At 37.0% G+C, this 24,699-nt stretch overlaps 1 protein-coding gene across 1 annotated transcript in view; it reads right to left on the bottom strand.

The window, feature by feature from the left end:
• Positions 1–12,773: 12,773 nt before the first annotated feature.
• Positions 12,774–24,699, bottom strand: part of spns2 (SPNS lysolipid transporter 2, sphingosine-1-phosphate) — a 62,951-nt gene continuing 51,025 nt past the window's right edge. The window contains exons 10-13 of the mRNA XM_026211799.1: positions 24,479–24,577; positions 20,966–21,129; positions 18,372–18,408; positions 12,774–15,609 (exon numbers count right to left, since the gene is read on the bottom strand). Of these exons, the coding sequence (XP_026067584.1) occupies positions 15,598–15,609; positions 18,372–18,408; positions 20,966–21,129; positions 24,479–24,577 (312 nt within the window). The 3' untranslated portion in view covers positions 12,774–15,597. The remainder of the gene's footprint in view (positions 15,610–18,371; positions 18,409–20,965; positions 21,130–24,478; positions 24,578–24,699) is intronic.

The raw sequence follows: 24,699 nt of genomic DNA, 5'->3' as shown, positions 1-24,699 counted from the left end.
TCGTCATCATGACCCACAAAACGCTGACCTTGATGACTACAACACAGATTCTACAATCGATATATAAAATCTACTTGCTTTAATTGAGTGATTAATCTACAGTAATGACGTTCTTTCTCAGTATTCAGGAATCAAGCCTAATGTTCATGTAAGAAGCAGTGCGATCATATTTTTTTATGTACTATTATAGTATTTAAATAGTATTAAGGCAACCCTTTTAATATACGTTTTTGTTTGTTTTTCATCTAATTATATTTGATCTTGTTTCTTCTTGGTTTCTATTACTGAAAACATTTTTAAATCGTTTTAGCTAACGTGTGTTCTGATGTCTGTTCTCAGGCTGCTGGTCAGTTGTAGTGCAACAGTACTTGCCTAGGTGGCAGTATTTAATCAAGATTAAGCAGTTCTTTATTCTGTAACTGGACCTTGAACATGTATATCTATTTTTCCACCTTAACCAGTGCACCAGGAACTTTCCTTTTTTAATTTGAAAGGTTTTAATTTCCTTTTGAAACTTTAAAATTATGTTTGTCAACATTTTGGCAGTGTGCACATTTATAAGGATTGAGGATTGTATGTACTTGACAAAACCAGAGCGAGATTTAGAAACCCAGAGGTTTTGATGTTTGTTCTTCACTGACCAAGTAGAAGACAAGTCATTTCATTCACAGTGTGATGAATATATGGAGAGATGGACAGTGGACCTTTTCTTTGTGGTAATCTTAGCAAAGGGGCCACACACAGTCGTCATCAAGTCTGAGGTTAAAAAGCAACATTTCCGTATCCCGCATGAGTGAACATAGCCTTCCATTTACAGGATGTCTGCCTGTTAAAAAAGAACCATGACTAACAAAACAGCAGACTATTTTAAAATGGAGAAGAAAACATAAGAGATAATCCTTGGAGTCACATTGAGTAGACGCCGCTGACTGGCTGGCCGTCTCAAAAGAGCTTTGGAAGAATGGAAGAGCTCTGGGCAGTTAGATGAAATCAAAGGTATATAAATTGGAAAGGTCTGAGAGGGTTGTGTGTACGCTCTCCAGCGTCCCAGAGATAAGGCCGTAATTCAAACCCCCCTATTAACATGTCAGGATAAATGGCAGTGAGAAGGGAAAGCATTGGAAAGCTATACTGAATCCAGGCCCAGTTACTTCAGTGCGATCTCTGAAAGTTATGACATGCGCTACCATTAAGGGGACACTTGACTTTTTCTTAAGACTAATGGACTGGAGGAATTTTTCTTGCGTGATTATTTTAGGTCGTAGACTGGCCAGTGAAGAAAAAAAACTATTTTTTGCTTTCTTAGTTTGACTAATCATGACCCACTTTTTCTTCCTCTTCTTTCTAGACTTTGTACCTAGTGCACTGACAAATCCCTTTAAGGGAGCATCATTGGAATACAAATCACTTTCATTAAAGAGATTAAGGGGAAAAGGAGCCTCGCTGCTCACTCTTAGCTGCCTTACCTGAGATATTTGTGATGTTTCCTAACTCTCCCTTTTATTTGAGAGTATTAATCTGTCATCTGTATCCCGCAAATCCCTCTCAGTCTCCTGCTGCATATCTCTGGGCAGCACTCCCAACATCCCCTTCTTTGGCATCTCAGAAGTGTCTGCTGGAATCATAATGCTACAGCAGAGATTATGGGAAATTGAAAATGACTTGAGTTTATAAAATAAAATGTTAAAATAAAAACTGTAGTTCTAAATCTGTAGAAATCCCTTTGGAAAAATTGAGTTTTGTGGCCGAATGACACTCCTGGTGCTGTTGACTGTGTGTCATGAGCATATTAAAGCTGACTCTGAGCCTATATCTGATAAGTTATTTTATCCAACAGCAAAAGAACAAAAAGCCACAACGACACAGACCAAAGCAGATAAATACTGTACAGTGATAAGATTAAATGATAAAATGACAAATTATACTTTTTTTTTTTTTCAACAAAATTACATTTTATTATTTATGGAAAGCACATACTCTATATCTGCGCTGTTCTTGAAGAAGATGAACTTACAGTTTCGCTAGAGATGCTTCTAATGAACATTGTTTAGAGACACACAGACTCTTTTAAATTACACAGGTAAATTAATTTACATATAACGTTATGCTTAATCTCACTCTAATTACTTCATTAATTGTTAACTCCATAAGCCTGCTATCAAAGGCTCAGGCATTACAAAATCTAAAAGTACATTTTGGAATTAGCAACCGATGCATAAAGAACTGATACTTCCGGTCCTTGATTCTGATTGGTTGACCTCGTTCAAAGCTGTTATCAATAACACTATAAACATATACCTTTGTTTACTTCTGTTTGTTGAAACCACAACTGTTTCTGAGGAACTAAATTGTTTAGTGGAAAAATACTGTTTTTATATCATTAAACTTTATTTGCTCTGTTTTATTCTGAGAAACCTTAATACATATATGGAATAACCGTTTTATAAAAGCAATAAGCTCTGTGAAGCTGTGGTTTACAGTGAATTTATAACAGCTAAGGGGGTTTTAGGCACTCCGCGTTGTGCCTAACAACGCCCCTTAACTGTTATAAACTCAATGTAAATCATGGCTTCTTGGGCCTTATTGCTTTATTAAAAGATTGTTTTGAGGACAAAAACTCTTCAAATACAACATCTGAACAATATTTAATATGTGGCGACTGTAAAACTGTCTCCGCTTTATTATGCTACCCAGGAAATGTTTATTTTTATGTGCAATGTTGAAAACAATTGTTCTCCTTTAAAAATATAGTTTTTTGTTTATTATTTGCTTAATAGAAAGTTCAAAAGAACAACATTTTGAAGTAGCACTCTTTTATAACACTGTAAATGTCCTTACTGTCACATTTGATCAGTTTAATACATCTTTGCTTTGTTTTTGTTTTTAGTCTTGCTCAGGACTTTTGAATGGTAGTGTAATACTGTCAAGTGATTGGTCATCACCATATTGCATCAGACAGAATTGTAATACCAATGCATCCCTATTATTTACACTTATTATCATATTTACTTGACTGAACAGATTGCTGTCTGATTGGTGACATTCCATTTAGATTTGCAACAAAAATGTCTCTGCATAATGAATATAAATCCAGTCACATTTTCTCTGCAAACACGAGTGCTCCCTACATAATGCAGCTAGTACTGAGCAACAAAATGTTCTGTAGAATGCTTTTGTCACCTCATATTGAATGAATAGCTTTGTCTCCTTCCATTCATCTTCCATTCAAACTTCTGTCAGTGTCTGATCGGTGAAAATGCATGAAATGACCAAGTGTAAATACCCAGTCCTCTGGGATACGTGTTGTGTTGCTGGATTTGAGGACAGTGAGGTATGAAGCAATCTGTTCTTCACCATGGTCCATCTGTGTGTTATGTGGGATACCAGTGAGTGCTCTCGCTCAGGGATTGAACATTCAGACCACGGCAGATTGCACCAGTCTGTGCGGGTCATCCTGACATAATCGCTAATAAACCACAACATGCACTCTTCATTGACAGCATGACCCTGTATTTTGTGTAAGGGTCTTTAATGCAGGTATTTTGCTGTATTTCAGATTAGTATAAGAGGGAGGATCTCCCTGAGGAGGGTGTGCTGCAGATTCTGTCGTGTATTAAGCGGCTGTCATCATCTGCTTTCCCTAGAAACAAGCGTCTTCATAAAGCTCTGAGAACTATAGCGTCCGTCTTCACTGAGGACGCTGTTCAATCTCCGTTTGCTGTTCTTCACCTTCTCTCTCTCAATAGTGGTGCTTGCAAGAGTGCACCAACTGGGTTAGGGATGTGAACGAACCTATGTGCCCAAATTTTGGATTTCAACATGCAATTCATACTTAATAGTTTGTGCTACAGGCATGCGATTGCCTCAAATTATGTGGCTTAATATGCAGAGGTGTTCAAAGAGATCTGGCTCATTTGGTGCTCCGTATAAAACCTGCATTAAAACACAAATATGCTAAAAAATGCTCTGAATGCTGTAGAAACTGGATATGTCCTGGCAACCTCCCAGATGGACAGGCAAAAAATGTCACTATCTTCTTTTTTGATTCTTAGAATTGTATTATTTTGTACACTTGTTATTATTTGTGGCAAGTATCCAAGATCATTTTCCTTCTTATTGCATCTGTCATGTTTTCTTTCTCTCCTCCCTTCTTTCTAATAATTGCAGTCTTTAGTAAAGGACCTGCCTTCTTCAATTTGTGCTGTTTTCTCCATCTGGCTCCACAGTCTCGCTCTACTCTCTCCTTATGCTGGCTATGTTTGGATGCTGTCATCTCCAAAAGGTACTTTTACACATGTGCTGTTCAAACAAATACACACTCTCCTGTGCAATCAAACATTCACACACATGGACACCAAGCACTGGCAGATTCACAAACATCCAGGTGTGTGCCTGTGATCGTCCCCTCAGGAGTTAGTTGCCATGTTTGAGCTTCATTCATGCTTGCATACAGCTTGATGTGTTATATTTAGCAGGGAGAAGTAAACAGAGTGTTTCTGCTCTGGTTCAGATATAAAGTGTGATTTAGCCACTTGGTGTGGGAATCTATTTGTAGCAGATCACAGGACTGTGCATTTCTTATTTTGATAATACATTTACCAAATGCAGTGAAAAAGACAGAGTGTAAATAATGTGCAAGCTAAATGCATATAAAATAAAACTAATGCACTCTAAAACCACCGGTATTGACATTTCCATTTTTATTCTTGGCTATTTTCCCCCTCATATTTACAAAGAGACTTCAAAATAATATAATGTACAGTAGAAGCCCATTTCTGCCACACACAAAAAAGACACAAAAAAACCTCATTATAGAAAAACATTTGAAATGATGACATATTTATTAGATAAAAAGCTGGAATTATGCGAAAAAAAAGTCTTATAAAAATATTTATAACATGAAGATGTTATCCTTATGGCATTTTATGTCTTAAGTTAATTCAGTGCTTGTCTCTTAATTTGGTACTTTTTTTCTATTTTCCTCTATTTTCGCTCCCCCCAATGAAAATAGCTTATTTGGACAAGGTTTGTACAAAATCACGAGGCTTTATTTTTTGCTTTTATAATTTTTGTCATAAGACTTTTCAGTGATCATCCTTGAAGAAATAGATTTTTCTCCACAGAATATGCAGTTTCAGTAGTCACTAAACTAACCATCCAAGTCTTGACCCCTTGACAGAATCACTGCCTGAGCCTGACAAGTGTTTAGAGGTCAGCCAGCTGATTGATAAATTTGCACTTTTAAAGATCACAATAATTGGAGCCATTTACATGGATTTTGTTCTATGTTGAGGGATTTGTCAACTGATTGCTACATATACATTTATTTGGGATCAGTATAAAAAAAATACATTTATTTATTTAGCAAAGATATGTTGAATCGTTTTCAACATTGATGTTGCATTAGTAATTAATAAAATGTGTTCACTCTAATACTCATTAGAACATAAAGATTTTTGCTTCGATGCATTGGGTTGATTTCAGTTAATTTGACTAGTAAACACTATACTTTCTGACAAAGTCCAATTTACTCGACTGGGTGATAAAGATAGTTTTGTTTGGCCTTAGAATTTGAAATTCACACGGCACTTCTTGTCCTGTCATTGAGGTCTATTGTCTATTATTTGACACATCAGCCCATGCAAACTTTAAATTTGAGCCTAAAATGACAGGGCTAACCTCACTTCACTCTTCTGCTTTAAGGCTTTTGCTGCAATCCTTTAATTTTCCCCAGTCAAATGCAGCCTACAAGAGACTGCTGAGAGTGCATTCACACACACACACACACACACACACACACCTCACCAGAATAGCCCCCCATTTGTTCCCATTGATGTATGTGTCACATCTTGGTGCTGCAGTATTAGAGGGAGATTTTGCTGCAGGGATGTGACAAGCCAGTGTAAACAGTTTCCCCCCTCATTTGCTTCTCTCTCTATTGTCATTACAGTTGCATTGCTCCCAGGCTGATGAGACTCAATTTTCATAATGGGGCTTTAGAAAGCAGGCTCAAATTGAAAGAATAGAGTAGCCGAGTTGTTTGTAGATGTGTGTAAATGATCTTGGTTATCACTCTCAGTTATGTAACACGTTGTTTTCTTTGTGAATGAGTGTTTATCTGATTGTTGCACTAGTGTAAGTGTAATGGGGTTAAGGACCAGTGGAGTTGATGGACCGCTGGTCGTGGTATGTGAAGTCACTGTACTCATTCATGTTGCTCAACCGACTTTGAAACTCAGTGGCTAATGCTTTATATAAACAATTTTACATGATTGTGTGAATAATAGAGAAAAACAATGATTGATGTGCATAATTTGAAATCTTATTTGGCTCAACAAGTTGTCTTTTTACATCTTAAAACAGTTGAATGCTGATAAAATGAAAATGCTTAACATTCAATATTTTAAATGCAATGTTGATTAAAAACTGGGGCTTAAAAAGGGTTAGTGCCCTAACAAATATTGCATTTATTGCAATGTGCAATGATTTGAAAAATAATTTTCTACATTAAGACATTTAACTAAAATATCTGAACAAATGCACTCTCTTGCAAAAGAATCTAACCTATGATAGATCATTCTTATTTTTTCTGGATATATATTTAATTATATAAACTCTAAAAAAAAAAGTCAGTAAAAATAGAGCACTAAACTGTTAATATGAAGGAATTTTCTGTATTTTTCACATTTTTTACCCAGATTTTTTTAATCGACATTGTAATTCTCTTGTGTGCAAATTTACATTGTAAAAATAAATAAATAAATGGAAATAGCTAAAATTCTGAATCTTATGCGTACACTCAGTGACTCAGATCTGCATTCATGCTTGTGTGGTGAGCAAAGAAAGGTAGAGAGAAAGGAAGGTATTTTGAGGTGATCTGTAGTTATAATCAGTTTCAGCATGCATCCATATTATCCGTCAGAGCCCGGCAGGCCTCCGCGAACAAAGGCAGTGTTCTTCTCTCCACATCAGGGAGGAAAGCAATTTGTCATCAAGGAAATTTTTGATATGGCCAGGGACTGAGAGATTTCTCTTCTGAATGTTATTGTAGCATTAAACAGAGTAGACAGAAAATTAGTTATGAAAAAATATGTCAGTGGGGAAAGCAGGGTGACAGAGAATTTTTTTTTTGCTCTGTGTTTTAGAGATCGAAACGTCTTCGCAAACCAGTAAAGCAACAGGAGAGTGGAGCAATGTGTAACTATACAAAAATAATGGATTAATGAGCATGACAGGTGTTGATAAGACTGTTACGGAAGCATGCGCGATTCCTGCTTTACATGAATATGATGTTATGCCATAGAATTTCTCAGTGGTTCCCAACCTCGTTCCTAGAGGCTCCCCAACACTACACATTTTGCATCTCTCGTTTGTCTGACACCCATTTCAGGTCTTGGAGTCTCTAATGAGCTGATGATTTGATAAAATATAAATTAAGGAGACATGGGAAAACCTGCAGTGTTGGGGGGCTTCCAGGAACGTGGTTGGGAGCCACTGGAATATCTAGTACAATTTACATGAACTCCATCCACCAACGTGTGATTGGGCTAGGCAACACTACAAAATACGATTGGATTAATAAGAGCTTGAGTGGCGTAAATGGTAAATCCCATGCTGTAGTAGTTTTTGAAAAGATATGCCCAAGTTCAAATCTGCCTTTTTCCGAACTGGCCCATCCAAGCCTTTTAATGGCGGTAAAGCGGGTGATGTTTGTCAAAAGTTCAAAAGACGTGAAATAAAGTGTGTGCATTTGTAATAAAATGTGCTCCCTCCGGGAGGTAATTAAAGGCCTCCTGTAGCGAATCCATGCATTTTTTGTAAGATAAATTCTCACTTCCGCTGACTGTCATGCGCGGAAGCCGTTTTTGCGGATGACGTAAGACGTAGACGTTGCGAGATTAGTGACGACGAGGAGACAAAACAAAATGCCGGTCATGAATTAGAAGCAAAAAACAAGGATTTGTAAAGAAAAATGTCAGAGGATTTCGATATAAGACAAGAGGAGACTGGTTTTCCTTTGCTAAAGTAAATGCTCCGGCATTTCTCAGAGACACGCGCGCGATGCATACGTCTTACGTCATCTGCCTGCAAAACTTCCACACCACAGTCAGCAGAAGTGAGAAAATTTTGTTTATTACATTTAAAACATGGATATTTATCTTACAAAAATGCATGGATTCAATACAGGGGCCTTTATTCACTCTTTGGTTTGCTATCATCACAAACTAAAATATAAAATATGTTTATAAGTTTGTGTGTAGCCATTTTTTGATGTATAAATTTGCTAATTTTAGGCCAGCCTTTTTTAAACGTGAAAATATGAGAAAATCTATGAGCTACTGGCACGATTTAAGTTTCTATTCCTATAACCAATAACAACAGAATAGCAGAATGTACATGTTTTGCAATATTTGTCTTCCTGGCACATTGCCAGCTCTGTCATATGTTAAGTAGGATATATGTACATGCTCTAGTTGCTCAATTCCACTGCAGGAGCTCATGAAGTGCTGTGAATGAGTCACATGTAGCATGCTGTGTTCATTAAGATGCATGTGCATCGTGATGAAATGGGGAAAAACCACGAAAATGAGTGCGGAGAACGTGAACTTGAGTCTTGTTAGAGTGGTGCACTGCAGCTGATTAGTGAGATCAGTCAATGTTTGAAGATGTAAAGCCAGTGTGCATGGAAGCCAGAATTCACAAATGGCCCTAAAACACACCATGAGGCTTTCATAAATTTAAAAGCCTGAATCGAGACACACTTGTACAATCAATCCTATAGCCATTAGCAATTTAATTAGGTTTCACATCTTTGTCCATAAAACACACTCCTCAAAAAAACATTTTGTTATAACCAACACATTGCATTACACTGCAGTCCATGTCATGCTCATAAGTACATGACTGAATTAATGTATTTCAAGGTGGCATGAAAATTAAAAATTTTTTTAGCTGGCAATTAATTTAGCATGTTAGTATGAACATGTAAATCTTAATTGCCATAGTACAAAAGATAATGAGTTCATAAAGAGAGTGTTCTGTCGTTTACCTGTATTCTTCTGTTTCTATCTGCCTTTGACTGCAGTAATATATTTTATTGTTATCTTTTATTAGATATGTTCTGCTGTTTACCTGTATTCTTCTGTTTCTATCTGCTTTTGACTGTTGTAATATATTTTATTATTAACTTTTATTACATTCTGGAATGCTTATCTGATTGGTCAGTCATGGCATCTGTATCATACCAGTCAACCATGTCATCGCTGCATTTCAGAGTGCTCATCCAGTCTTCCACTACACAGTTATGATAATAATAAATATACAAGAATGCAATAATGTGGGGCAGGATATATTAAATATGAGCATAAATAGTGCTGGGTGCTGCACATTTCCATGTTTGCATATATTAGGTGAGCTCTAAGATAATATTCAGGTAAGAATATCAAATATTTAATGAACTAGCAATGTCCAGCCCATGTTTTTTGACCAGTTGTCATCCGCAAGAAAACCAAGCTCAGTGTCTATCACAAGTTTACATAGAAAAACATGGAAAAGGACGCAGTGGAATGCAAAAATGTTATTTGTTAGCGGAAACTTCAAGATGATATTCAGGTAAGAATATAACATGATTTTTTGTGTCCACATATTTATTTAATTGGTAAATAGGCCTCAGCTGCTCATATTGCTGTTCTGCCTGACTTTAGAAACCACATCCGTAAAAGCAGTTCTTCTTTTATTGAAGAAATGCGCTTGGATGCCTCCATTATGTTGAAAGCATGATTCTGTAAACGGGTTTGAATTTGTCCCCAGGGCTTTATTTTTTAGATAGGAGATCTGTCTGTTCTCATCTGCTATTCTCTGTCTTCCTTTCCCTTTTTATTAATGAGTAAAGATGGAGAGTGTGGCATCTTCCCCTTTTTCTCTATATTTAATGAAGTGTGCTTTTAAGCTAAGCATGTGTTATTTTAGTCCCTATATGCACAATTATGCTGAATTTTGTGTTGTACTGTAGGGTGCTATTCTTAGCTTTGACCTTTTGTATTGGTCTCTGGCGTTTGAGGAGGAATAGCAAATACTCTGACTGCACTAAAACGTGCGTGGAATGACTTAATTCACAATCAGAGAGCGAATATCATGCGGCTCTCTACAGATTATGTCTTTTATGTTCTTCAGCTGCTGGGGTACTCTAATGCAGGGCAAGTTTTTCTTTCTAATGTTGCAGAGTTTCTCCTTACATACTGTACCCTCAAACTAATTTACATACTAGTTTTTAGGCGTTCACTGCATGATTTTGTATTTATAAGGTATTAAATGTTGTACTAGATGCATTCAGGTGTCAAATGGATGATCTGTGTCAACATAAACATTGACTGTGTATTATGTGCTGCTGCTTGAAATTGAAAATTATTTCTTTTCCGTGTAACTTTTCAAGACCTCCAGAGTAGTTTCTGCTCTAACCAAGTTATTAAAGGGCTTGTTCGTCCAAAAAGTAAAATTATTTTATTCCCCCACATATCCCTCTACGGTATATCTGTATGACTTTCTTCTTGAACACAAAATAATATATTTTGAATGCCATTTCTTTTTAATAAAAATCAATGGGGTGGTTTTGTACATTGACTTGTCTTTTACTAGTTTACTAAGTAGAAAAACAGCTCTTTAAACATATATTTTCACGTGTATTCTTTCATTGTACTAAAGACAATGACAAATATCTCTTCTATCTTTTGTCATTAACAAAAGAGAGTCATACATGTTTCAAGTGACATGAGAGTAAGTGGTGACAGAAGTGTCATTTTTGAATGAATTATCCTTTCCAAACGCTTTTCTCAGCACTGTTTTAATAGAGAACAAGGGGATTGAACTAAACTGTATGTTCTAAAGCTTCAACATATGGATTTGATGCTTTAACTGGCAAAATAGCTAAAAAAAAGAGTGACTTGTCAATATAACCAAACAAAAATCGACACATGCCTCAACAACTATTTTCTTAAGCTTGAAATTGACCCAGAATTACTCTTGTTTTTATTTTTTGTTTCTTTGGCCCACAGAATGTTTGAACAGTCCCTTGGAAAAGAAATTGCCACATTGATTTTCCTGCTGAGTATAAGGAACCATTATATCCTGTCTACACCCTAGAGTTTCCTGTCAGATCTCCACGGTTCTGTTGACTTTGACAGTGTTTTTTCATCGTGTCATGCCAGAATTAGGCTTGGTTTTTCTTGGCCAGTGCATTTCTGTCAGGTTATCAGAGTTCAGTGTCCAGTGGAGAAAGGTCTTCATCAGTTTGTTGTTTTATTTCAGTCTAAATACAAATATCGAATGGAAGTTTGTTCTGACTTGATTTTACCCATAGACGTCCAACATATATTCCATTCATTTCAGGATTCTGTTGATTTTGAATTAGCATTTTACGAATGTAAATATTGAAACGGCTGTCAATAAGACAGAGCATCTTTAGTGTGTAATACCGAAATCGAATGGTTAGCTTGTAAATTAATCAAACGTTGAGATGTTTCCTTTAAACTAGATAAGGCCCTTCCTGTCAAAGGTTAGATGGGGTCACTTGTGATTAGAAAAACTCCTGTGATCAATACTTCTGATTGAACGCAGACACAGTAAGCAGTTTTGGGGCATTTGAGGCCATCAGCTCTGTGTTTAACTTTCGGAAAATATAGATATTTGGCCATTATGTGTCTTCTGTTCTTTGTGTTCGACTTAGTGCCTACAGGAGCTTTTCAGAAGTTCTGAGGTAATTCTGTCCTCAGCTGTGGCTACGGTTGCAGATATTTGTGAACTTTCTCGATTTGCTTTCATATGCGGTTGGGGTCACACCTTAAGCAAATATTGCATTTTCATCTGTTATGTGAATGAATGTGACAGCTGTTGCTAGGCACATTTTCTCATATTTTCAGCAACAGTCACTGGCTATGTAGGTGTTTCATGTCTTGTCAACACACTGGTGACCTTCTCCATCTACATTCTTCTTCTCTGGCGTCACAGTCAGAAACAGTTGCTGAGCAACAGAGGTGCAGTGTGCCTCTCTAAACAATGCTAGTCTTCATCCAGTCCCCCAAAACTGGGCTGACTTTTACACTAGCCGATGAAAATGAAACCTTTTGCTCTGTCCGCCCCTCCCCTTCTCCTACCTCTGAATGAGAGGAAGAGAGAGGGCTTCCTGCTCCAGAGCAGTGAAAGTCTCCTTTCTGTCCCCCCAGGTATGTGCTAATGGGGCTTTGACATTAGAGCCCATTCATGTGCTGTAGGAGTGTAGCTCTCGGATTGGTTATTCCTGATTCTAATCACTCTGTGAATCAGAAGCATGGAAGGGTATTCCGAGAATGGACAGATTTTGTGATATTTTTATTGATGTCCACAGCTGCATTTATTTGATTAAAAATACAGTAAAAACAGTAGTGCTGTGAAATTTTATTTCCATTTTTCTATTTAAACACATTTCAAAAATGTATTTTAAAATGTCGTTTATTCCTGTTATGACTATTTAATTTTCTTTTGTAACAATATAAATGTCTTTACTGTCCCTTTTGATAAATGCAGTACATCCTTGCTGAATAAATTTAACATATCTTACCAAAAACACAAATAAAGGACATTTTAGCATTTTTTAAGTTGTATTCTAATTTAACCAACATGAATTAACAATTCACCAAAAAAGATTATTAAATTCTGTACAGTCATGATACCTGGTTAACCAATCAAAAATGACACATGCACTTTTTTTAATAATGTAAAAAAAAAACACTGTACTGCTCTTTTTTTGATTAAATAAGTTTATTTTGATCAGTTACATATAGGTTTATATCCCTGTGGGAGCATCACAGTAAACGTCCTAGATACTTTTCTTTATAATCACACTTGCTCTAAAAAATAAAATCACCTTTTAATTTCTGCTTGACCTCAGAAATAGGTTCATCTTTACAGAATTCTTGTATGACAAGAAAATGTGCAATCTGAAATACTCAACTCTCACGATTTAGCAAATAAAATGATCTCATAAAAACTGCTCATAAGCAGTAGCGTCTTGTCAATAAAATGAACATGGCCTTACAAATATTAAGCCAGTCGTTCATACGATCGAGATCACCGTGAGTGTCGCCTTTCAACAAACAAATAAACAATAGTCATATAATCATTGATAGCACGTAAAATAACTCTGAAAAGCTAGTAGCCAGGCAGTGAATGGGTAATAATCCCTCAAAGCTAGCACTTACAAAATGCCAGTGTAGAACTATTGAATTAGACAGTAAGAGAACCCCCCCCGATCAGCACATTATTCACACACCCAGTTGCTTGTGCAAAATAAATCAGTTAAAGTATCAGTTCATTGGTCTAAGAAACATGTTGATACACAATACATTGTAAATCATGCTGTGTGTGAATCAGTAAAATAATTGGCTCCTGTGAAAACACAGTTCTCTGAGATGAACAACTGAGAGATTCTTCAAATGGTGACAAGGAGGCATTTAAAAAATAAAAAAATAAACCAAAAATGAAACTGTACATAATATCGATGACATTATTTTTCCCTTATTCCATCTTATCAGCAAGGGTAGCAAATAAACAAATGAAAAACGTAATAAATACATTGCATCAAAGCAGTTCACAATATATTAAAATTGCTGCATAATATAGTTTATCTTTATAGTGTTTATATATAAAACTCATATTTGTAAAAAGAAAGAAAAAGACGTCTGTAAAAGAATAATAATAATAATAATACAAAAGCTTCATTAGGATAAATTGGCGTGTGTAAACACATTGGATCGGACAGAATCACATTCAAAGGCTTTTCACCTGGCATGATGAAAGCTAAAAGGATATGACTGGCAAATAGGGACGGTAATTTCACATGATACGTTAAGTCAGACCTTCAAAACACGGATCGGCTTTTTTCCACATCAATCTATAGGCAAGGTGCTGTTTTCAAGATGGAGAAAAAGCCTTCTCTTTGAGAAACAGATTTACATTTGAACGGCTTCAGACGCAGACGGATTTGGTAACGCCAGCTTGCAAAAAAGTGACAGTGGTGAGTGTGTGTGCTCTGAGCAAATCTGGCTAAACATGAAGATATACAAATTATTGCCACTGTCAAAGCTTTCACGTTTGTTAATGGTGAAATCTTCTTTTAAATTGCATATATTACAAACTATAATCTGAAGCGAAACCACACAGGCCAATAAGAAGGAAAAAGAATAGGTTCTGCAGTTTTACCCTCCAACTTTGTCTCTTCACATCCATGACTATTCTGTGAAAAGCAAAGTGCTTTTCTTAGTGTATGCAACATATTCAAACAACTGTTTTCTGCTAATAAAAAACCTCCACAAAATTCACAGAATCCACAACAAATTATAAAAACAAAATACAGACTTAGCTTAACCTATGATTTAAAATTCCCTTTTTAAAAATGGACAGTAACGTATGTAGGTAAGTAACTTGGCTGAGATACACGATCATCCTTTCCGACTCTTCTTTTCCAGTAAAGGGATATATAGAAACTAAATGAGCAAGGTAAGCCAACATACAAAGACTTTCATTCTTATAGACTGAGCCTGTGACTCTTATCCGCAGTTAAAATGAAGGTTTGCCCGTCTGGGTGGGTAACCCGGTACTGCAGAAGGAATTCCTCACTGGAAAACACTAAACAAGTGACGATAACCTTGGCTTTGTTCACTTGTTAACGTTTTTTTAGTATTTCTGCTCTCCTGTTGGACATACTACGTGATTCATCCTGGCAGAAAGGTTCAGTATGAAAGCATTTACATGTTGTTTCTTCATTATAAAAAGATCATATTTACAATCCAGTGTCCCTTTCAGCTATAGTTTATGAAGTCCCTCCAGTTTCATTTGTAAAAACACACAATCAGAGCAAGAAGAGAAAAGATGATGATCGATTTCAATGGTCTCGGGTGTCACTGGCACTGCGTTAAAATGGTAAGTGCTAAGAAAAAGAATGGAAAAATACATTTAATAATAAGCAAAGAAAAGGATCTTTATGAAAGAAAAGTGACCAGGGACCAGACCTGTGCCTCTGCCAGATTTCTTAAGGCAGGGCTCACCGTGTGGTTTGTTTTTGTTGGGTATCTGATGTGATGTGATGTGATTCCTTCAGTTCTGTATTTACAGGATTTTGTCATATTGGCGAGCCCCTTATTGGCTGTGAGCAGCACTGGTACAGGTCCCCATTAGGAATGTGATGCTTTGGCACTTGGTGCAGATCGACAGGCAGCGTGACAGGACTGGAGCGTGTGTCTGTGCTGTGTTCAGTAGTATGGCACTGAGCGCTCTAGCGCACCCTCTTCCAAACCCACATGGCTCTTTATATACATCATTAATAGCTGCACACCAGCTGCTGATTGGCTGACCTCTTGCCAACTGAAGGTTTCTCAGGTCAAGCATGGTGCGACTCGAATTCAGAACGGCCTTCACTGGACGAAACGAAAAAGAAGAGATGATATGATAGCGGTGATCCGAGAGTGTGTTGAGTGTGCGTATAGTGAGTTAGCTGCTAGTTTTATTCCTTCTGTTTTTTTCCCCCTCCACTTGGCCATATTTTCATCCCATTGCGGTAGGCCCATCTCATTTGGTAACCTGAGGGAATCAAAAAGAAAAAGACAAAGATAGGTCAGTATCTGGCTGTTTGTGTTGTTGAATAAAACTTGGAGCAATAACATTCTCGTCTCTGGCTTCCCAACAGGATGTTTCATTTGAATTATTATAACTCAGTACCCACTGAGCCATCTGTCTGGTGCTGCTGGTGAGGTAAACCAACCCCCATTTTTACACACACACTGCAACCAGAGCTTCTGTAAGTTTCCCGCAGCTGCCCCACTCACATCACAAGTCTGTCAAACTTGACGATTACTTGACAGTTTCATTTTAATGCAGAACAGATAGGAAATGCAGAGTACAGAAGTACTGTATGATGATATTTGGCTCATGCAACGTAACTAAAAATGTTAAATAATATGGTATTATGCTTAGATAATCACATCAGTGACGTTTACGGAGCATCCCGGGTCTTGTTTGGGATTTGTCTATCATTATGCCACAAATAATCTGGCCTAGAAGCTCTTCTACTATTAAACAAACCATTGTTTTCTTCATTGTGTGTTAACACACACTCATACACTGTGAAAGTTAAGTAATTATAGACTAATGCTGGATTTTATCTTTTAAACCAGGGTTTTTTAAGTTTTTATTTTTCTTGCAGGAAAACAGCTTAGTGAAAAAAAGTATTTTAAAGGGGGGGTGAAATGCTATTTCATGCATACTGAGTTTTTTACACTGTTAAAGAGTTGGATTCCCATGCTAAACATGGACAAAGTTTCAAAAATTAAGTTGTACGTTTGAAGGAGTATTTCTGTTCCAAAAATACTCCTTCCGGTTTGTCACAAGTTTCGGAAAGTTTTTTCGAGTATGCGCCTCCAGGCGCTCGTGTTTTTCCGGGAAAAATCGGTACAGACTATCTTTCTCTTATGAATATAATAAAACTAAATACTTTTTGGAGTTATGAAGGATGCAGTACTACTCTATAGGTACTCAAGATTAACATGATATTAAGTGAAAACGAGCATTTCACCCCCCCCTTTAAAGTATGTGGTCATCTCCTTGCGTGAACTAAATGTTGTCATTTACTATTTACAAATGGGGTTTATACATTTAAAGTGTAAAACTTCATTTGTACTTCAGGAACATGGCAAACCAATGTACATATGTTTTCAACACTGAAAACAATTAGAAATTTCTTGAACACCAAATCAGCATAATATTTCTGAAGGGACGTATGACACTTAATGACTGATAATCGCATAAATAAATTACATTTTACAATGTAATAAAATAGAAAATTGTTCATTTAAATTGCACTAATATTTCACTATTTTTCAGTTTTACTAGAATTCAGATCAAATATTTGTAGCCTTTATGAGCAATAGAGTCTCAAATAAATAACCAATCTTCATACCCACCCCCAAAATTTTTTTTTAAGGGTAACATACAAAACTGTGCAGCTCATACTGAGCAGAATAAGCATTTAGGAAATTAAATCATGTTAAACTGCCCAAAGGGAGAATAGCTGAAGGACATATCTGATTGTGGTATCATTTAATTAGAAGAAGTTCTCTAAAAGGAAAGACAAGCTTTTTTATGGAGGAGACTCTCCATTTTGTCATGATGCCATTCTTTGTCCATCAGATTTAAGCACTCACTATGCTCACTGCTAGCACGTCCTCCATCTGCAAGGGCAGTGCTCTGTTTCTCCATTGCTTTCCCTTTCCATCTCTCATTTATTCTCTCTACTATCTTCTCATTGTTTTGGTTGCAAGCCCTTCCGGTCTGAAATCTTTGGCCCTAATCAAGGCTAATGTCACAATAGTGATTTTTCTCGTTCTCCCACTCCCACTGTCACATCACTGGCCTCCTCCTAATTTTCTTTTCTAATATTGGGTGTCCATCTGTTATGTAACTCTGCGGTTTCCTCTTCACTTTGTGCTTTGACCCCTATTGATCACAGAACTTTTCCCATTTATATAAGTGACTGAGGCAATATTTCTTGCCATCACACGCTCATTTATGCTAATGTATATGCCTCTGACAGGCTAGGCCTCAAGGCCACGGAATATGCTGCATCCAACCAGATATATTTAATTGATTTGTAGTTAAACTGCAGTCAGTTTAGGCTGTTAACCTAATAAAGAGTGGTAGTTTTGCTAATTAGAAAGTGGCGGGTGCTGTAGAGGATTTAGGACAGCTAACTTGGGACATCCTGTCTGCAGAACAAAAATACATGACCACATTTAACAGTTACAATCCGCCCTCTCAGTCCAAATAGTTAGGGGACTAGTTATTTTTGGTGTACTGCTCCCACACACATTGTCCTCCACCTAAAGACGGGCAACCAGGAAAGCCTATTTCCTGATGTTTTCTTTCTCTGTCTTTTGATGCTTTGCCGTTCTTTTGGGGCATACAAAGTCATGGTAATTATACAAACAGGCTCATAACTGTGAGTGTGAGAGGCTGATAAGAGAAAGAGGGGAAGGGGGCAGGGACAGAGGCTTGAAGACCAGCCAGATTTGAGATTATCAGCTGATGAAATAACCTGCTCGCTCAAAAAAATGACTCAAAGCATCTGTTATAAAGAAAAGGACTCCAATGTGTAAAACATAGGGTAAATAAAGGTTAAGTGTGCAGCTCTGGAGTTTTATAAAGGTGGTATGTTATTATTTCTCCCCTTACAGTCCAGAATACCTTCTCATAAATAAGCCTGAACCATTGTATTCTCTTTTTTAAAAGGTCAAAAGGATAACAGTTTATAACAGTGTAAGGGGAAAATCAGGAATTTGAGGTCTTACCTTAACCGTGGACAGCGACCGGGAAAGCTGGTTTACTCTGGAGAAGAAAAAAAACAACAACTGAATAATGAGCGGGAAAATAGTGTAGCTATATTTTTTATGCAATACTTTTTATAATTGTACACTACACATCATATTATATATAGGGGTCCAAAAGTTTGATAACTTTAATTTACAAAGCAAATTTACAGCAGCATTACTGAAATCCAACCATTTAGATGCAAAGCTCAGGTGGTCAGGTTAGCAACAGAAGTTGGTGAGGATCCGGATTCTTAATGTTAGAAACACTTATTGCATAGTAAAAGTACTTCAGTTCTCCTCATATTCACAGATGAGGATTTTCACTCCTTAATTTTTTTCCCTATGATGAGATGTTTTCTTGCCTTCTTGTAATTTCACTCACTCTATTGGAAATCTCAATGGTGACGACACTTCACAGGCTGCTAGTGCTTTAACACACAGTTCACAGGATGCTTATATCTACAGTACATCCCAAAGGACACCATACCGACTGATGCCAGGCAGCAAAGGATATGAGACAAATGTGTGTGTGTGTGTGTGTGTGTGTGTGTGATGTGTGAGTGTGTATTTTTGCGTGACTGCCTGGGTGCCCAGTGTTTTCCCCTACACTATAAACAGCTCCCTCATGGCCCAAAACAGCTTAAAGCCTAGGAATAAAGTACTCTTCAAGCTCAATATATACTCCTCCGCTCCAGTGAACGCCTTTCATTTTCCACGTTGTATCCATAAATAGAGGAAGACAAAAAAGAATGCTATATTCATGTAACAAGATATTTGCGAATAAAGAACTACTGAAACAGCATGGATAAAAACCTATTTTTAGACTGCATGATGACTCGTGATGATGCAATGCTCATGAAAAATTGTGAGAAGGGTGTTGTGTAAGATTATTTGTTGGAAATGTTTAATTGCACAGGCTCATAACAGCTGGATATAAGCTTATAGTGTATGCTGCATTCGCAGATACAACTGCTTTATGTAGTTTCTGCTTTTGGCATGCATGAAATAGCAGGTCATTACATAGCATAAAGTTCTTTGTCATATAATTGTATTTATTTTTTACAGAAAGGTGGATTTGTTATCATAATAAATCTAAATTTAAGATTCCTTTTAACTTATTCTAAATGTAAATGAAGTATTTTTCATTTAATCTAAATAAAAAAAGTTATATATATTTATAGTAAATATACATATAGTAATTACATTTGAAGTGGAGTTTATTTTATGTTCTCTTATCCTTTATTAATATACAGAGAAAACTACACGTTTATTTCCCTGAAAAATGCACCATGGTTGCTCTGTTCTTGTGAGTATCTGAGCAGCCTGGCATAGCAACACTGGCTCCACCAATTGTGTGAGGCCTATCTCTTAATCTGACCAATAGTAGAAGAGGGAAGTTTTCAAGGAAACCTACTTGAAAATAGTCAGTTATATGTTATTCTGTTTGACACAAAACTTAAACCTAGACAACGTATTTTTTCGCAAGATTTATTCATGTTACGATTGATTTAAGACTTGTATCTGTAGTGCACTATTTGTATTCCACTACTTATGATATATAGCAGGAAAAAGAACAATTTAATAATCCTGCTGAGTAGCTCCATGTGAAAAATGACTATAATGATTAAACTGCCTACTGTAATAGATGGCGAGACGAAAAGAAAAGTCAACCTCCTGGGCTGTCTCTAAGACCTATCGTGGGAAGATCTTCCACAATAATTCAACATACCACCCTGCCTAAAAATGTCTCCAAGCAGACAGGAAGGAAGTCATTTTTGAGTGGCAACACACACAGGATATCCACTTGAGAAAAGATGACCGCGTAACAGAAAGTGACTCGCAAAGATTGGGTACCATGTTTGTTTTTACCTTTTAAGGCAATGGGACTTTTCTATAACCAAACCTCCATATGTTTTAGATGAAGTATTTTTAAAATGTCTATGTTTAAATATAAAAACATAGGACAAGTTATCTTACAATTGGTTATGAATGCCATGTTAAAATGAAATTACATGTCTGGCTAGCTTGAATAGCAAGAGACAACATTGGGGTTTATTTGAAGTTTATTTTGTTTCATGTCGTCATTGCTTAGTTAGCTTGTCTCTGCCTGATGCTAGTCTACTGAAATGACATTTATTTTGAAATCTCTCCTATAAAGATTAATGATTTGAATATGTAAATCTCCTGATCCACTAAAGCGCATCTGTAACCCACGTAAAGTACCATTTTCCAATAGGCAGATCACTTCTGCAGAGTGTCTTTGTTTGAGAATAAATCTAGATCTCTATCCGTCTATCAATCATGTGGATTAACTGTCCACCTGAGGCTATTCACCAGGCACACAAAGATGGCCAAGGCTACCACAATCACCATGGCAACCGCTATTCTCCAGATTGTCTTTGCCAGTGGAGGATATGGGACATGGGAAATGATAACCCCGTTTAGGAATGTAAAGTAAGGAGCCCTTGAAACGGAAGCACCTCAATGCCTTTAGATAGTTTTCAGAATCATGACTTAAAAAATTGGAGTGAATTAGTGCTATCAAAGTTATGAGTACAGGTCTAGACACTCACTGGTTCTCTGCTTTGTCACGATCGTCGAGGAAGAAGAGGGCGGTGGCCAGGAAGAACATCCCCCCCAAAACGATGACAAAGGGGCAGAGCATCAGGGCATAGCCCAAACTCAGGAACTGCCATAACGCTGATGTAGCGTAGCTCTCCTGCAGCGAGTCTGATATCTACAGGAACACACAGAAACACAAACAAAAGAGCACTCATTAGCAAACAAAGGAAAGGTCTGCTGCGAGTCATCAGCGACATTAATGAAATAATTACTGTTACTTCCTAATATTGTCGTCAAGAGCTGTGCTGTTTTATTCAGTTACTGGGTGAATGGTTAATTGTGCTAACTTGTCTTAAGCTATTGGTATCTTTTGAACAGCAAGTCAATATATCTGTAAAAAGACAATAAACATTAATTAAACTATTGATTTAATCAAGGAAGCATTTAGTTCAGTTTCAATTTTGCAAACTGATTTAATTTTATGCTTTGTGCTCCCTTAGGATTCACTCAGTCAGTAGTTAGCAACTGGTTCTTAATGTTAATGACCACATGAGGTGGGTTATTTCCTCTGTGATATCAGCAGGGCGTATTGTCGTTCTAAAGAGCATCTGATTGTACAAAAATAAAGTGTAGTTTGAGTCAGCAACATTTTTGTTCCATTTTCCTGGAAAATAATTTTTAAAGGCCTATACAGTATCTGCAAAAAAAAAAAAAAGGTAAATTTGTAAGAGTACACTTAAAGGCCATGCCAGTGGCTTTGTTCTGGCTATTCTAAAGTAGCATATTATTAGAAAATAAAGCACAAGTTGTATTTTGACAAAGGCACTAACAGCAGCATTAAAAATACATTTAGAAGCGCTAATAATCTCCTCAGAGTCCATCTTACTGACTTTAAGTTGGCTAATCCTTTATCAGCACTAGCATGTCTCATGGGTCAGGTAGAAATGCTGACTCTAAAAGGTGTGTGAGTAGGTGCTGACAGTGAGGTCTGTGTGTGTTTGTACATATTTAACCATATTTTGTGGACAAATAGTTACCCAAAAGTGAGATAAATCTAAAAAAAAAACGTATTTGTGGGGAAGTCCTTGTTTATAATATATAATGTCTACAGAATACCCCTATTTAGACAGCTAAGAAAACGTTGTGTGTTTGTGTGTGCGCGCAGACCACACTGCTGTATGTGTGTGTATATGTCGGCCTTCATGATGCCAAACATAAACTATTTCTCCTGATAAAAATAAGGCTGAGGTTGAACATTTCTTGTGCGTGTCTAATAAGGTTTTTTGCAAAAAAAGATGGTAGATTTCAGTTGATAGCTTATTTTTATAGATAATTACACCACCCACTATGCCTGAGGGTATAGATTCACACAGGTACTCTGAATGTTTTTACATCAGTTAGAGTAAAATGGAGCATTACCAGGTATTTTGGAAATGTTATTCATTCACAGGTCTAGTGCACACATTGTTCAGTTTTTAGAATAAGATGTCATCTGCTTGCCACATGTTCTTACATTTCTTTCCAGTTGTCTTCAGTAAGCTATTGGATGGCACTGCTCTCATAACAGCTTAAATGTCTGGAAAAACTATATTGTCACTGCCCTGTGTCAAAGTTCCTGTGGTTTTCTCTAAAATCTCTTCTTTTTGTTATTCAGAGCTGGCAGGTTTTTTGCGACAGAAGTACGTCACAGTCACCATCACACTAGCCTGCCAGACCTCCGGAGTGAAATTATCAAGTAACTGTTGATGCATGACTTGGTCCCACGTTCCTGGATTTGACAGGCCAGAATGTCCACACACTTCCTGTGAAGACGTAACTGAACTGCTGTTTTAGAATTTAAATAAAAGATCATTGTATTCCCAGAAATGCAACCGAGGCATGTGAACTGACCACAAATGAAACATCACAAAACGTGGCAGAATTATAACCACACTGCCCAGCTATCTGTCAGCAGGTAGGGTGTTTTGAGCGGATGGAAGCTGTTTACACTGTGACTTGAGTGAACTTGACCTCTGATCTTTGAGAAAAGAGTAGTCAAACAGTTTAGTAAAGTGCTAGCAATAAAAAATCATGGGATTGATTCCCAGAGCAGAAGCTTTTATGCAATGTGAACTTGCATAAACTTAAACATCTGGGCTTTAAAGGAAATAATACTTTTAAGCATTAGGCATATTAAACTAATCAAAATTCACATTCATAATTTTATATATTTCACATAAATTATGTTCTTTTGAACTTTCTATTCATCAAGGATCATCAAAGAAAATCCATAAAGGAAAAAAGAAAAGCACAACTATTTAACTTAATTCACTTAATATGAATGTTTTACTTTATTTTGATCAAATAAATTCAGCCTCGGTGAGCATCCCACTTTTCAGAAACTTTAACAAGTTTTAAAATATCTGCCTTTATAATGCATAAATGTACATCTAGATTTAAACCTGTCTATGAGCTGGGAAAGTGTTTACTACTTACTCCCTTCGTTCGATGTAGTATCTGAGAGAATAACTCATGACGCAAACATCTAAAACTACACCTCAGCAGGTCAGATTCAACATCAAGTCATTAAATCATCAACTGTGTTCAAATACCACCTGTCTAGAACATTCCAGAAACATATGTATAGGTAGATTTCACTTCTGCTCTGTTCTTATGGCAGTGTATGGAAGTGCTTGTGTGAGACAGATAAAGAACAAACACTGCAAATGCACTTCTGTTGCAAGAGGTTGAAGGTGATTAAGGAATAAGCGAACAATGTGTCTGAACTTGAGTCCTGCATGACGGAGGGCTCTGAACCTGTCAAAAGCACGGACAGGAGTTACTGTTTTACTTGGATCGACTCCAGTGACTCCTGTTGGGAATGCTAGGAATGTCTACAGGAGTCGGAAGTCTAGGAAACACAGTGTGCTTTTTCTGGAGTTAAGAAGAATGATGAATTTATGCTGCACTGTGATCGGCTTGGCTTTGTTTTCTTAACATGAACAAGAGTGGAAATCAGAAAAGGGAACGGAGCCAGGGTCAGCATACAAAATCATACACAATGTCATACGGCACAAGGCAGCGTAGCTTATTGTTTCACAAAAAGTGTCTAAGAGACCGAAGGGAACACTTGTGGATGAATGTAGCCTTGAATGAGTTGGTGACTGGCATATAAACAAACACAATCATGTCTCCTGTGGAAAGGTATTACTGGAAAGACACAAGGAGCGGGAAAACCTTCAGAGGGCTTTTGTGTAAATCTGCTATTGTGAACTAGAAAAGGAGCCATACATCTTTCTTGTGCAGCTTTGAGAGCTCTAAATAGCTGACTTCCTCTTTCTAGAATTGTTTTCTCTCTAAACTGCATGTCAATAACCAGATTTTTCTTTATGGTTGTCTATTTAGTGTGCTCAGACTTTTGTGGGTATTGAAATGTTGTTTGAAAATCTGTTGGCTTGTATGTAAAAGACCCTTCATTTACAAAACCACCCTATAATGTCTGAATACGGAGCAGTAACCCTGCACTATGTGTGAGTCATCCTTACCAAGCCAATGAGGTACGGGCTCCCAGCATCCCCTAGTAAATGTGAGGTGAAACCCTGGAAGGCAACAGCAGTGGCTCTTCTGGTCGGTATGACAACATACTGGAGAGAGAAAAGAGGTGATGAAAACAGCAGTGAGAATTTGGCATTAAACCATAACAAGAAAACAAAAGTACCACGATTGCTCACTTAAGCAGGCGCTGTCAGAGCGCTTTACACTGACC

The sequence above is a fragment of the Carassius auratus genome, chromosome 30 (assembly GCF_003368295.1).
Source record: "Carassius auratus strain Wakin chromosome 30, ASM336829v1, whole genome shotgun sequence".
In the NCBI taxonomy this organism is placed as follows: Eukaryota; Metazoa; Chordata; class Actinopteri; order Cypriniformes; family Cyprinidae; genus Carassius; species Carassius auratus.
Note: the sequence above shows the minus strand (reverse complement) of the source record. Positions and strands in the feature narration are given on the sequence as shown.